Here is a 15,968-nt window from a genome sequence, read left to right on the forward strand (position 1 = left end):
CTGCATACCGGATACCCTGGGGTATAAGCACCGCTCATCCCCGAGTACCGAAACCCCCACTCTGCGCACCATCTATCGGACCCTGGCCAGTCAATACGATCCCCTTGGGTATATCCTGCCATACACAACACGGGCCAAAGTCTTAGTCCAGGACCTGTGGCAGACCAAGAGGGACTGGGATGAACCAATCCACCCGGCTGACCTAGTAGAACGATGGATCTGTTGGGAAACTGAGTTAACGGAGCTCTCTGATGTCCAAATGCCAAGATGTTATGTACCATCCTGTGCTGACCAACCGGGATCATGCCTGGAACTGCATGTGTTCTGTGACGCTTCGGAGCGAGCTTATGGGGCGGTTTCCTATCTTAGAGTGGAGGATAAGGCAGGCCACACCCATGTCTCCTTTGTCATGGCCAGGTCCAGGGTCGCACCCAAGAAGCAGTTGTCAATGCCTAGGCTGGAACTCAGTGCTGCCCTTTCCGGAGCCCAGTTGGCCTCTACCTTGCGAGCCGAGCTCACCTTGTCAATCCAACGGGTCATCTACTGGAGTGATTCGACCACTGTATTGACCTGGCTCAAGTCGGAGTCCTGCAGGTATAAGGTGTTCGTCGGAACTCGCATTGCGGAAATCCAAGACCTAACAGAAGTCCAGGACTGGAGGTATGTTGATAGCATAAACAATCCTGCTGATGACGTTACTAGAGGTAAAACCCTTAAGGAATTGGCTAAACCCCATCGCTGGAGCTTGGGACCACCATTCTTGTCCCAACCAGAGAAAGAGTGGCCGACAGCCCCCAGGCATGCGGCCCCTCCGCAACCAACTGAAGCTCATGAGTTAAGGAAGTCCGCCCAATGCTACAGCATTTCTACGGAACCAACAACGGCTCTCCCTGACCTAACACAATCCCAAACACTGCCGGATCTGATCACCACCACAAACCAGACCTCAGATGGGGTGGCTTCTATACCTACCTCCCTCGCGGCAGAGACACTACTCCTCCAGCAAACACAAGCAGTTAGCTTCCCTGAGGAGTTAAAAGCTCTGAAAGCCGGTAGGGAAGTGGCTAAGGACAGCCGTCTTCTCTCTCTTGCCCCAGAATATGATCCAATCCTTGGAGTGATCAGAGTCGGAGGGAGGCTGCGCCAAGCAGAGGTTTTGGACCCAGATGCTATCCACCCAATTATCCTTGACTCCAGACACCCTCTTACCAGGCTCCTCATCAAGATGATGAGCGGCTTCTCCACCCAGGGCCAGAGAGGGTCTATGGGGAGATGAGGCGGAAGTACTGGATAATTGGAGGACGAGGAGCCATTCGTAAGCACCAATACGCCTGCGTAGAATGTCAGAGATGGTGGGCCGGAGCTACGGTGCCCAAAATGGCAGATTTACCCTCTTCTCGCTTGCGCCTCCTTAAACCACCCTTCTGGTCAACAGGAGTAGATTGCTTTGGCCCCTTGATGATCAAGTTAGGTCGTCGTGTGGAAAAGCGCTGGGGCATTCTATTCAAGTGTTTGACAACCAGATGTGTCCACCTGGACCTACTGGAGAGTTTGGATACGGAAGCCTTCCTCATGGCCCTACGGCGGTTTATCTCCCGATGGGGGAAACCCTACGAGATCCTGGCTGACAGAGGTACGAACTTCAAGGCAGGAGAAGCCAGGTTGGAGGAAGCCTTCCAAGCCATGGAACCCAGCCTCCAGGATCAGCTGATGGACCAACAAATCTCATTCAAATTTAACCCTCCAGGCGCTCCTCATTTTGGAGGAACATGGGAGCGAGAGATCAAATCTGTAAAAACGGCCTTACGAGTCGTCCTGGGGGACCAAACTGTCACTGAAACTGTCTTGAGGACCTTCCTGATAGAGGTGGAAGGGATTCTGAACTCCAAACCCTTGGGATATCTCTCTGCAGACATCGCTGACCCCGATCCGGTTACACCGAATACGCTCTTGATGGGACGCCGAGATGCGTCACTTCCTCAAGCCATGTATGCTGATACCAACCTCGTAGGCAGACGCCGGTGGCGACACAGCCAAATCTTAGCTGACCATTTTTGGGCCCGATTCATTCGGGATTACCTACCAAGTCTACAGCACAGAGGGAAATGGCGTAGAGAAATGGCCAGCCTGGAAACTGGCCAAGTAGTAATGATGGTGGACCCTCATCTGCCTCGAGCCTCCTGGCCGGTGGGCCGTATAACTAAGACCATGCCTGGGACCGATGGTCGTGTTAGATCAGTGGAAATCCAGGTGAAGAACCGGACATATATCCGGCCAGTTGCCCGACTAATTCCTCTCCCTGAGATGACAGAGGACGGGGAGCAATGAGCCTTTTTTGAGGAATGTGGAATTTAACAAATTTCCGGGGTGGCTGTAGAAAAGGCCCATGGAGTTGGTGGAATACTCCTTTAATTCATTGCCATTTACTCAGCTGGGCCAGGGGCGCTTTAATTAGGTCAGGTGGAAATGTCTGACAGATCTCAACTCCATAAAAGGAGGAAATTGCCATCGCCTGATCTCGCTGCTTTCTCTTCCTTAACTCCATCTCATCCAGAAGTTCTGTGCGTCCATGAATCCACGTAAGTCCACCGACTCTGTTACCTTTCATGTTACCTTTCTGAATTATCAGTGGCGATCGGGAGAGTGGGCCATTCAGTTACTGTTAATAGTTATTACCGCGGAGCGCGGCTTGGAGCGCAGCTTCAAACATATTGTGTAATGTGAATTGTCAATGATCACGGCCCTACGGATCCTCATAGGCCAATTATGCAATCGATATGGTTCATGTGTATTGAAATTAATTATATGTACACATGAAGACAACTGAAAGCGTGAAATGAGAAACATCATTGTTTGCTAACGGATTGACTTTGATCATGGGGATTATAGATTGTATAACCATTCACTGTTTGTATTCTTTCATGATTTATGATAATTATTTATGAGCCTAAATGACTCACGGATGATTACTATTGACTTCTTAATGAACTGGACTGTTGAATTCCTTAACTTGTGTTAATAATGACTGATATGATTTGATCTTTGATTATGAATTTGATTGTATACATGTTATTTGTTTCCTTTGTGATGCAGCAGACTACTCAGTAAATATACCACTTTATGGTTAAAGGAATTCCTGCCTCAGTCTCATACATTCCTCTGTCACCTGACACGTGACCACCTGTTCACCTTCACTGTCAGTCATCCTACCTGTCCAGCAACCCACACAGATTCCACTAATCTTTCATATAGATTCAATAGTTGTAAAGATGGGGAGAGGTCTGGCCGTAACAAAGAGATGCTCTGCTTTTTTGACACCACAGAAAGCAAGTCCTGCAGGCTCTAGTTTTATCTTATCTTGATTATTGTCCAGTCACATGATCAAGTCCTGCCAAGAAAGACTTAGTTAAGCTGCAGCTGGCCCAGAACAGAGGGGCATGTCTTGCTCTTTATTGTAATTATAAGGCTAATATTAATACTATTCATGCCAGTCTCTCTTGGCTAAGAGTTGAGGAAAGACTGACTGCACCACTTCTTGTTTTTCTAAGAAACATGAATGTGTTAAATTCCAATTTGTTTGCATAGTGAACTTACAACGCCTTACAACGCACAACACCTCTCCCCCATGTGACCTACTTGTTGTGTGTATGTACTGACATGTGACCTACTTGTTGTGTGTATGTACTGACATGTATGTGCAACTGATAGATGCACACTACATGTTAATGTTTTTAAATGTATGTAAATTGTAAAGTCAGTAAATGTGTCGATAGGAACTGGTTCAGAGCAGAGGGGAATCCTACGAAGCAGGTTTAAAGGAGTTTAGTCAACTCTGAGTTCAACTTGGTATAACAGCGGGCAGGCTAACTCATGATTAACGCCACTTATCCTGAATTAAATGACTAAGCTGCGAGTTGAGGACCAATGAAATCAGATTCCGTCATCATCCACTTCGAGGGAGACAACTGACAAAATATTTTATTTGTAAAATGGGGTTTTCTGTGTAAAAAAATGGTAATGTTAAAATATATCACAGATTGCATTTCAAACTTCACACAAAAGTAACACATTTGATAGAATAAAATGACAAAAATATTAATCGGAATGAGGAAAAAAAGGTGCTCGTGCATTGATAAGCACACCAACGATAAATAATCAAATAAAGACAACATTTTGAAAACCTATTTCACACCATAGCCTGCTGAATTTGCAAGATAACCTTTCCTCCATTTTGGCACCAATGGAAAATGTGCCACTGACTCGCACATGGATTGATGTTTCAGCATCGTCTCAATGAAGAGTTCTGACTCGCACATGGATTGATGTTTCAGCATCGTCTCAATGAAGAGTTCTGTCTCGCACATGGATTGATGTTTCAGCATCGTCTCAATGAAGAGTTCTGACTCGCACATGGATTGATGTTTCAGCATCGTCTCAATGAAGAGTTCTGTCTCGCACATGGATTGATGTTTCAGCTAAATGAAGAGTTTGGCATTCGATTAGTCATGTGCGTCATACATGCACAGTTACAAGTATGCTAGAGTTCGCAGCAGGAGGACGAACAATATCCACCGTCCTAGTACGGATGAAGCCTTAACTGGAATGGGAATATTTCTGTTGTGGCCCCAGACAAACACACCTGACTCTACTTGTTAACTAATCATCAAGCCCTTGACAAACTGAATCAGCTGTTTTGTGCTGTTGGGGTTACTGGAGGACCGTAGTTGGGATAGACTGGTCTAAGATAGTTAAGGAGCACGTCATACAGATCCTATGAGGCTATGCATGTGCAGTCGTACACACACATACACACACGGCTAACACAGTATCCCACCACAAACACACACCATTCACTAAGGAGGAATGCGTGAAGTACACATTACACTCTGTCTGTGTTGTTTAAAACAATCAATATGTTACCTTGAAACACTCTCTGGACTAGCAATTCATTTTTCCTGCACTCATCTTCACCCTTCTAGAGTTCCTTTCAACATGTTCAGTGGTCTGTTGGATCACTTAGCCAAAGAGTAACTCTATACCAGGATATTACCAGGATATTACACAGGAAAGGCCAAGAACGACAATATGTTTGAGGAGTTTTGAGGAGTCATTGGTGTATCAAGTCTTGCATGACATTTCCTTTGAGCGGCCAACAGAGATGAAGGGAGGTACATGGGGCGGCAGGGTAGCCTAGTGGTTAGAGCGTTGGACTAGTAACCGGAAGGTTGCAAGTTCAAACCCCCGAGCTGACAAGGTACAAATCTGTCGTTCTGCCCCTGAACAGGCAGTTCAGCTGAACCCACTGTTCCCAGGCCGTCATTGAAAATAAGAATTTATTCTTAACTGACTTGCCTGGTTAAATAAAGGTAAAATAAATAAAAATAATAAAAAAACATTCAAAATGAGCTCTGCCATAAAGCAGTCCAGGTAGAAAAATAATTTATCTGAAAAAAGGATCCTCGAGGAGGTAATTTACGGTAAGTAGATTTCCTTGAAAATGAAATGGCACAACCACACGAGATATGGCGTAGGGATAACTGCTGTTAAATAGAGTTTACCGGTACTCCCTTCAAAATGAAATAGCAGTCCATTTATTTGAACATTCATGTTGTTTTGACCTCATACCATGAACATTTTTTACAATTTCCAAAGCAAGGGAGTAATTCTTGTCAAATCAATCAAGATTCTGTTTGCAAGAACGTTTCAGCTAATTCTTCTTAATCTGAGCAAATGTTGACCCAACCATGGCAGCCATCTCAAACTTCACCTCATTCAAATAAGTTGCAATCAATGACTAATCTTCAACACAAAAAGTGTGGCATCAAAAACAAATCAGTACATCATTTCTAGTGTTGGGAGAAAAGTCATGATAAGATTTAAAAAAGGGTCTACGCCATATCAAAACACTTCACCAGGAGCAGTTTCTCATCCTACATTAAAGCAACACTTCCATAACATGATAAGTTGCTGTTTTAACTCAAGGCTGTGTTTCTCTGAGGGGGAGAGTTACATTTTGCACCAGGGGCTTTGTAAACAATGTTAACCACCCGCTGAAAGAAGAGAGCTGTTTTTAGTCCAGCTTCACCCCTTCTCTTAGCTGTAAAACAGAAAAATCAACTACTAAAGTAGACCGTTTCAAGTAATTTAAAATGTAAAAAATAACTGTAGAAATTCTAATGTATCTACATGTATAGACTATTGACTTAAAAATGAAAGCTAGACAGTCAGGGGTATCAACAATGCCAAAAGTGATGAATAGAGGCAATATAACCAATTTTAAGTGGGGTCCTCCGGACCTCGGTAAAGACCAAATGCGGCCTGCGAGGCAAAATGATTTTGACACCTCTGACCTAAGGTGTTCTGGTCTGGCACTGTGGAGCCACACTCAGCACACGGAACAAGCAGGTCACATCCATACACCACATACTACATATTCATGTATGTCTATTCATGTCAACAAACTGAGTCACCTAGCATCAGAGTACAACAAGAGTTTAATTCTTTCAGAGCCAACAAATGCAAACTCTGATTTCAGTAAAACAATATGTAAAAATAAAAGTATATAAAACAAAACATGAGACAATATGAATAACATAGCATAACATATAAGACACAACATAGACGCTTACATATAGGTGTTATAGACCCTACATAGATACTGCATAGGTGTTATAGACACTACATACAGGGGTTAATAGACACTACATAGGTTTTAGACACTACACATGTGTCATAGACACTACATAGCTGTTACACACTTCATCTAGGTGTTATAGACCCTACATATATACACTACATAGGTGTTATAGACACTACATAGGCGTTATACACCCTACATAGGATGTGTTCTAGACCCTACATAGGTTTTCAAGACTCTACATAGACACCACAAAGGAGGTGTTATAGACACTAGAATGACAAAACATAGGACAAGATAGTGACTGACCTGAGACCAGTTGGTAGAGGCTGTAGCGGTAGAGGACATGGTCCTGCTCCTCGAACCTCTGGGGCCCCTGGCAGAGGGCCCGACACTCCACGTCAGCCCTGTAGTACTCCTGGAGGGCCTCCTCGAACAGGGAGATGGCCTCCTCATAGTTTGCATTGTCATACAGCTTCACCCCCGCTGAGAAGGACCGCTGTGGGGAGAAAAGGGGAGAGTGGAATGGGGAGAGAGGGAGGGATGAAGGGTGGGAAGAGATAGAGAGAGAGAGGGGTAGAGTGTGGGAAGAGAGAGAGAGGGGAAGAGAGAAGGTTGAGAATAGGATAGAGGGGGAGAGAGGTAGGAAGAAGAGGATTTAGAGAGGATAAGTGAGGGGAGCATTGGGGAGAAAAAGAGGAGGAAGAATTTAGCTGAGCTTGGGACCATGATAACTATACACACAGAGTTGCAGCCAAGACAGTTACTGTGAGCTACTCAATACAAGTTGCATCTGCCTGCTACATGACGAAAACATAAGAGTAAACCTGTGTAGTGTAGTCTGTATGTGGAGACAGACAGACACCACAGAGTGATACAATGAATAACAACAGTGTGTGAGCATTGACACAGCCCTCCACAGAATGAGAACAGTGTGTGTGAGCATTGACACAGCCCTTCACAGAATGAGAACAGTGTGTGTGAGCATTGACACAGCCCTCCACAGAATGACAACAGTGTGTGCGAGCATTGACACAGCCCTCCACAGAATGACAACAGTGTGTGCGAGCATTGACACAGCCCTCCACAGAATGAGAACAGTGTGTGCGAGCATTGACACATCCCTCCACAGAATGAGAACAGTGTGTGCGAGCATTGACACATCCCTCCACAGAATGAGAACAGTGTGTGCGAGCATTGACACAGCCCTCCACAGAATGAAAACAGTGTGTGCGAGCATTGACACATCCCTCCACAGAATGAAAACAGTGTGTGCGAGCATTGACACAGCCCTCCACAGAATGACAACAGTGTGTGCGAGCATTGACACATCCCTCCACAGAATGACAACAGTGTGTGCGAGCATTGACACATCCCTCCACAGAATGAGAACAGTGTGTGCGAGCATTGACACAGCCCTCCACAGAATGAGAACAGTGTGTGTGAGCATTGACACAGCCCTCCACAGAATGACAACAGTGTGTGCGAGCATTGACACAGCCCTCCACAGAATGACAACAGTGTGTGCGAGCATTGACACAGCCCTCCACAGAATGAGAACAGTGTGTGCGAGCATTGACACAGCCCTCCACAGAATGAGAACAGTGTGTGCGAGCATTGACACAGCCCTCCACAATCAGACCTTTATTGGATTCCGTGCTCTCTGCAAGCAAAGGTCAATGGCCTAAACTTCTCCTCTCATTAAACTGTAGTGACCACTGTCATCCTAAAGACATGAAAATGTTTCCACAAAAGACAAAACAACCATTTAGACAAAGAATGCAGCCACATAAAGTTTAATTTCGAACGACAAAAGAGAGAAAGGAAGCAGGAAAACAAAGTTAAAAACAGCACCCTGGTTCAGCTGACGCTAACTGGCACGGACTATGAACTGTACTGTAGTCAGGATTCATACGGTATTCAATGCAATACGAAGACCTGACAACACCATCACGTTCAACTCCAAGACTGTATACCAAATTCTATTTGGCAGAAAGAGGCAAGAGGGTTTAAGAGAGAGCAACCCTGCCTGGTCCTGCCAAAGCAACGATAAGGCAAGCACTGGGTGCTCTGAGGAGCCTCTATCTGTATCAGGGCCTGTTCCAATAGCATTCAAATGCATCCTTTCTCCCTTTAGGTAATTACTGACCCATAAGTGATTGGATAAGTAAAAGCATGGTTCCTTAGCACACTATTGCCAATCCAACCATGTCAGATTAGTTATATAATATAATATAAATAATATATGCCATTTAGCAGACGCTTTTATCCAAAGCGACTTACAGTCATGTGTGCATACATTCTACGTATGGGTGGTCCCGGGAATCGAACCCACGACCCTGGCGTTACAAGCGCCATGCTCTACCAACTGTGCCACAGAAGGACCATCAGGGAAAACAGAATAGAAGGATTGAATTAAAGGTATTGGAACAAGGCCTGAATTTGTTAAATAATCAAAAAGGCCCTCAGTAAATTCAATGGATCAATGACAGTCTAAAGAACACCGACACTGAGGGGAGATTTCAGGACATAGATTAAGCCTGGTCTTGGATTCAAAATCATTCTCAAAAGAAAAACTCAATTGAAAATACATCAGGGTCCAGGACTAGGCTTAATCTGAGTCTGGAAAACCGAAACAAAAAGGTCCCCTGTTCCACACTCTCACCTGATGTGGCCGTGCTTCTCTGTCCACAAAGTGGTCCAGGTTGGTGCCCTCCAGAGCCTTGTACTGCTCCAGGTTCTGATCCATCTCCACGCTCTCCGGGTTTGCCTGGAAATAGGTGTGGGCCGCCGCCGCTGCCTTGTCCAACTGTTTCAACTATACAGGGAGGATGGAGGAGGAGAGAGAGAGCAAGAGAGAGAAAGAGTGAGAGACATTAGCACAGAACACCAACTACATCAGTGTGGCCGAGGTAAGTACAGGACAATGGAGTATATTAATGACAGTGTTCACCTCAGGAAGTGGAGACACACCCTGACCCTCCTTCTCATCACCGCCCCCTTCACATGAAACACAAAGGATGGCACTGATCTCACACAAAGACGACACGTCTCCTACACCGAGACGAGCTTTCCCAGTCTCCTACACCGAGACGAGCTTTCCCAGTCTCCTACACCGAGACGAGCTTTCCCAGTCTCCTACACCGAGACGAGACGAGCTTTCCCAGTCTCCTACACCGAGACGAGACGAGCTTTCCCAGTCTCCTACACCGAGACGAGCTTTCCCAGCCTCCTACACCGAGACGAGCTTTCCCAGCCTCCTACAGCGAGACGAGCTTTCCCAGCCTCCTACAGCGAGACGAGCTTTCCCAGCCTCCTACACCGAGACGAGAGCTTTCCCAGCCTCCTACACCGAGACGAGCTTTCCCAGCCTCCTACACCGAGACGAGCTTTCCCAGTCTCCTACACCGAGACGAGACGAGCTTTCCCAGTCTCCTACACCGAGACGAGACGAGCTTTCCCAGTCTCCTACACCGAGACGAGACGAGCTTTCCCAGTCTCCTACACCGAGACGAGACGAGCTTTCCCAGTCTCCTACACCGAGACGAGCCTCCTACACGAGACGAGCTTTCCCAGTCTCCTACACCGAGACGAGACGAGCTTTCCCAGTCTCCTACACCGAGCTTTCCCAGCCTCCTACAGAGCGGCTTTCCCAGCCTCCGACGAGCTTTCCCAGCCTCCTACACCGAGACGAGACGAGCTTTCCCAGCCTCCTACACCGAGACGAGCTTTCCCAGTTTCCCAGCCTCCTACACCGAGACGAGCTTTCCCAGCCTCCTACACCGAGACGAGCTTTCCCAGCCTCCTACACCGAGACGAGCTTTCCCAGCCTCCTACACCGAGACGAGCTTTCCCAGCCTCCTACAGCGAGACGAGCTTTCCCAGCCTCCTACAGCGAGACGAGCTTTCCCAGCCTCCTACAGCGAGACGAGCTTTCCCAGCCTCCTACAGCGAGACGAGCTTTCCCAGCCTCCTACAGCGAGACGAGCTTTCCCAGCCTCCTACAGCGAGACGAGCTTTCCCAGCCTCCTACACCGAGACGAGCTTTCCCAGCCTCCTACAGCGAGACGAGCTTTCCCAGCCTCCTACACCGAGACGAGCTTTCCCAGCCTCCTACACCGAGACGAGCTTTCCCAGCCTCCTACACCGAGACGAGCTTTCCCAGCCTCCTACACCGAGACGAGCTTTCCCAGCCTCCTACACCGAGACGAGCTTTCCCAGCCTCCTACACCGAGACGAGCTTTCCCAGCCTCCTACACCGAGACAAGCCCTAAGGGTATTGATTACTTCTACAGAAGTGGCCACTCCAATTGCCTGTAATCACCCTGAGGCAATGGTCTCAAAGTCTTTGATTATATTGATGCTGACAGTGCAGACACTGCAGCAGCTTTCGAATCAAATCAAACTTTGTCACATGCGGCGAATACAACAAGTGTAGACTTTACCGTGACATGCATACTTACAAGCCCTTAACTAACAGTGCAGTTCAAGAGGAGTTAAGAAAATATTTACCAAATAAACTAAAGTAAAAAAAATGATAAAAAGTAACAATAAAAAAAACAACAATGAGGCTATATACAGGGGGTACCAATACTGAGTCAGTGTGAGGGGGCACAAGTTAGCTGAGGTAATTTGTATATAGGTAGGGGTAGGGTAGGGGTGAAGTGACTATGCATAGATCATAAACAGCGAGTAGCAGCAGTGTGCAAAACAAATGGAGGGGGGGGGGCATTTTATGAATTGTTCAGCAGTCTTATGGCTTGAGGGTAGAAGCTGTTAAGGTGCCTTTTGGTCCTAGACTTGGCGCTCCGATACCACTTGCCGTGCGGTAGCAGAGAGAACATGAAGTAAATGTGGTGTATGTCGTGCCATTCAAAGAACGGGGTCAGGTTCATGACCTGACACCTTTTCTGTACAAAAGATAGTATTCATTAAGATGTAGGATTGGCATGGAATCTACCGTACCCTAAGAAAGTGGCATATCATTAGCTCCAGTTCAAAGAGGACCGTAAAACCAGGGCTGACTTGTGCATAAAAATACAAAATACTTATTTACAAAAGGCCTCCTGCAGCCTATCATTCATGAAGTTATCTAGTTTGCAGTATGAATGCTTCTGGTTGAGCAAGAGATCATCAGGAGAGAAGAATAGTGATTTTAAAGGACACACTGTTCTTATCCACATCATGTCGGTATGGAAATCCGCCATTCATTCAGTCAACATCACCCTCATCTGAAACATGTGGGAATCAAAAATGTTGGCATATTGGCGTGAAATAATGATCCCAATCCCAAGCATTATCTTCCATTACAGACAAATGCAACTAGAATAACAACAGAGGGATGAAACAGGGCCTTCCAAGCATCTTTGACTTCTATCAGAGTCCTCCTGAACTAACCACCTATCAGAGTCCTCCTGAACTAACCACCTATCAGAGTCCTCCTGAACTAACCACCTATCAGAGTCCTCCTGAACTAACCACCTATCAGAGTCCTCCTGAACTAACCACCTATCAGAGTCCTCCTGAACTAACCACCTATCAGAGTCCTCCTGAACTAACCACCTATCAGAGTCCTAACCACCTCAGACTAACCACCTATCAGAGTCCTCCTGAACTAACCACCTATCAGAGTCCTCCTGAACTAACCACCTATCAGAGTCCTCCTGAACTAACCACCTATCAGAGTCCTCCTGAACTAACCACCTATCAGAGTCCTCCTGAACTAACCACCTATCAGAGTCCTCCTGAACTAACCAGTGTTTTGAACTAACCACCTATCAGAGTCCTCCTGAACTAACCACCTATCAGAGTGACCTCCTGAACTAACCACCTAACTGAACTAACCACTATCAGAGTCCTCCTGAACTAACCACTATCAGAGTCCTCCTGAACTAACCACCTATCAGAGGCCTCCTGAACTAACCACCTATCAGGGGCCTATCAGTAATAGTGACCTGTACAGGCCTCCTGAACTAACCACCTATCAGAGTCCTCCTGAACTAACCACTATCAGAGTCCTCCTGAACTAACCACTATCAGAGTCCTCCTGAACTAACCACTATCAGAGGCCTCCTGAACTAACCACTATCAGAGGCCTGGTAGCGTGTTTTAGTAATAGTGACATGGATACTGTACAGGCCTCCTGAACTAACCACTATCAGGGGCCTGATAGCGTGTTTTAGTAATAGTGACATGGATACTGTATAGGCCTCCTGAACGAACCACTATCAGAGTCCTCCTGAACGAACCACTATCAGAGTCCTCCTGAACTAACCACTATCAGAGGCCTCCTGAACTAACCACTATCAGAGGCCTCCTGAACTAACCACTATCAGAGGCCTGGTAGCGTGTTTTAGTAATAGTGACATGGATACTGTACAGGCCTCCTGAACTAACCACTATCAGGGGCCTGATAGCGTGTTTTAGTAATAGTGACATGGATACTGTATAGGCCTCCTGAACGAACCACTATCAGAGTCCTCCTGAACTAACCACCTATCAGAGTCCTCCTGAACTAACCACCTATCAGAGTCCTGATAGCGTGTTTTAGTAATAGTGACATGGATACTGTACAGGCCCTCCTGAACTAACCACTATCAGAGTCCTCCTGAACTAACCACCTATCAGAGTCCTCCTGACCACCTGTGGTCCTTCTGTAGCTCAGTTGGTAGAGCATGTCGCTTGTAACACCAGGGTAGTGGGTTCGATTCCGGGACCACCCATACATAGAATGTATGCACACATGACTGTAAGTCGCTTTGGATAAAAGCGTCTGCTAAATGGCATATATATATATATATGATAGCGTGTTTTAGTAATAGTGACATGGATACTGTACAGGCCTCCTGAACTAACCACCTATCAGAGTCCTCCTGAACTAACCCCCTATCAGAGTCCTCCTGAACTAACCCCCTATCAGAGTCCTCCTGAACTAACCCCTATCAGAGTCCTCCTGAACTAACCACCTATCAGAGGCCTGATAGCATGTTTTAGTAATAGTGACATGGATACTGTACAGAGTCCTCCTGAACTAACCCCTATCAGAGTCCTCCTGAACTAACCCCCTATCAGAGGCCTCCAGGCCTCCTCCTGAACTAACCACCTATCAGAGTCCTCCTGAACTAACCACCTATCAGAGTCCTCCTGAACTAACCATCAGAGGCCTGATCGTGTTTTAGTAATAGTGACATGGATACTGTACAGGCCTCCTGAACTAACCACCTATCAGAGTCCTCCTGAACTAACCACCTATCAGAGGTCTGATAGCATGTTTTAGTAATAGTGACATGGATACTGTACAGGCCTCCTGAACTAACCACTATCAGAGTCCTCCTGAACTAACCACCTATCAGAGTCCTCCTGAACTAACCACCTATCAGATTCCTCCTGAACTAACCACCTATCAGAGGCCTGATAGCGTGTTTTAGTAATAGTGACATGGATACTGTACAGGCCTCCTGAACTAACCACTATCAGAGTCCTCCTGAACTAACCACTATCAGAGTCCTCCTGAACTAACCACCTATCAGAGGCCTGATAGCGTGTTTTAGTAATAGTGACATGGATATTGTACAGGCCTCCTGAACTAACCCCCTATCAGAGTCCTCCTGAACTAACCACCTATCAGAGGCCTGATAGCGTGTTTTAGTAATAGTGACATGGATACTGTACAGGCCTCCTGAACTAACCACTATCAGAGTCCTCCTGAACTAACCACCTATCAGAGTCCTCCTGAACTAACCACCTATCAGAGTCCTCCTGAACTAACCACCTATCAGAGTCCTCCTGAACTAACCACCTATCAGAGTCCTCCTGAACTAACCACCTATCAGATTCCTCCTGAACTAACCACCTATCAGAGGCCTGATAGCGTGTTTTAGTAATAGTGACATGGATACTGTACAGGCCTCCTGAACTAACCACTATCAGAGTCCTCCTGAACTAACCACCTATCAGAGTCCTCCTGAACTAACCACCTATCAGAGTCCTCCTGAACTAACCACCTATCAGAGTCCTCCTGAACTAACCACCTATCAGAGTCCTCCTGAACTAACCACCTATCAGAGTCCTCCTGAACTAACCACCTATCAGAGTCCTCCTGAACTAACCACCTATCAGAGTCCTCCTGAACTAACCACCTATCAGAGTCCTCCTGAACTAACCACCTATCAGAGTCCTCCTGAACTAACCACCTATCAGAGTCCTCCTGAACTAACCACTATCAGAGTCCTCCTGAACTAACCACTATCAGAGTCCTCCTGAACTAACCACTATCAGAGGCCTCCTGAACTAACCACTATCAGAGGCCTGGTAGCGTGTTTTAGTAATAGTGACATGGATACTGTATAGGCCTCCTGAACGAACCACTATCAGAGTCCTCCTGAACGAACCACTATCAGAGTCCTCCTGAACTAACCACTATCAGAGGCCTCCTGAACTAACCACTATCAGAGGCCTCCTGAACTAACCACTATCAGAGGCCTGGTAGCGTAACCACCTATCAGAGGCCTGTTTAGTAATAGTGACATGGATACTGTACAGGCCTCCTGAACTAACCACTATCAGAGTCCTCCTGAACTAACCACCTATAGTGAACTAACCACCATGCCTGATCCTGAACTAACCACTATCAGAGTCCTCCTGAACTAACCACTATCAGAGTCCTCCTGAACTAACCACCTATCAGAGGCCTCCTGAACTAACCACTATCAGAGTCCTCCTGATCAGAGGCCTGTAGCGTGTTTAACCAATAGTGACATGGAGGCCTCCTGAACTAACCACTATCAGAGGCCTGGTAGCGTGTTTTAGTAATAGTGACATGGATACTGTACAGGCCTCCTGAACTAACCACTATCAGAGTCCTCCTGAACTAACCACCTATCAGAGTCCTGATAGCGTGTTTTAGTAATAGTGACATGGATACTGTACAGGCCCTCCTGAACTAACCACTATCAGAGTCCTCCTGAACTAACCACCTATCAGAGTCCTCCTGACCACCTGTGGTCCTTCTGTAGCTCAGTTGGTAGAGCATGGCGCTTGTAACGCCAGGGTAGTGGGTTCGATTCCCGGGACCACCCATACATAGAATGTATGCACACATGACTGTAAGTCGCTTTGGATAAAAGCGTCTGCTAAATGGCATGTATATATATATATATATATATATATGATAGCGTGTTTTAGTAATAGTGACATGGATATTGTACAGGCCTCCTGAACTAACCACCTATCAGAGGCCTCCTGAACTAACCCCTATCAGAGTCCTCCTGAACTAACCCCCTATCAGAGTCCTCCTGAACTAACCCCCTATCAGAGTCCTCCTGAACTAACC

The 15,968-nt window shown here is 46.4% G+C and overlaps 1 protein-coding gene and 1 long non-coding RNA gene across 4 annotated transcripts in view; both read right to left on the minus strand.

Annotated features, from left to right (window-relative positions):
- The window catches only part of LOC118401550 (prolyl 3-hydroxylase 2), a 106,676-nt gene that overhangs the window by 32,170 nt on the left and 58,538 nt on the right, over window positions 1-15,968 (minus strand). For both annotated transcript variants that reach the window (XM_035799158.2, XM_035799159.2), the window contains exons 2-3: window positions 9,303-9,455; window positions 6,947-7,136 (exon numbers count right to left, since the gene is read on the minus strand). In XM_035799158.2, coding sequence (XP_035655051.2) covers window positions 6,947-7,136; window positions 9,303-9,455 — 343 coding nt within the window. The remainder of the gene's footprint in view (window positions 1-6,946; window positions 7,137-9,302; window positions 9,456-15,968) is intronic.
- LOC127910666 (uncharacterized) lies at window positions 11,919-14,843 on the minus strand. 2 transcript variants are annotated; one of them, XR_008075706.1, is made up of 4 exons: window positions 14,587-14,843; window positions 14,355-14,435; window positions 12,233-12,367; window positions 11,919-12,199 (listed from the first exon to the last, which is right to left on the minus strand). It is a non-coding gene; the product is annotated as an uncharacterized LOC127910666 (long non-coding RNA). The 2 variants fall into 2 exon arrangements; XR_008075705.1 differs by having other exon boundaries at window positions 14,355-14,462.

Source organism: Oncorhynchus keta, chromosome 22 (genome assembly GCF_023373465.1).
Source record: "Oncorhynchus keta strain PuntledgeMale-10-30-2019 chromosome 22, Oket_V2, whole genome shotgun sequence".
Classification (NCBI taxonomy): domain Eukaryota; kingdom Metazoa; phylum Chordata; class Actinopteri; order Salmoniformes; family Salmonidae; genus Oncorhynchus; species Oncorhynchus keta.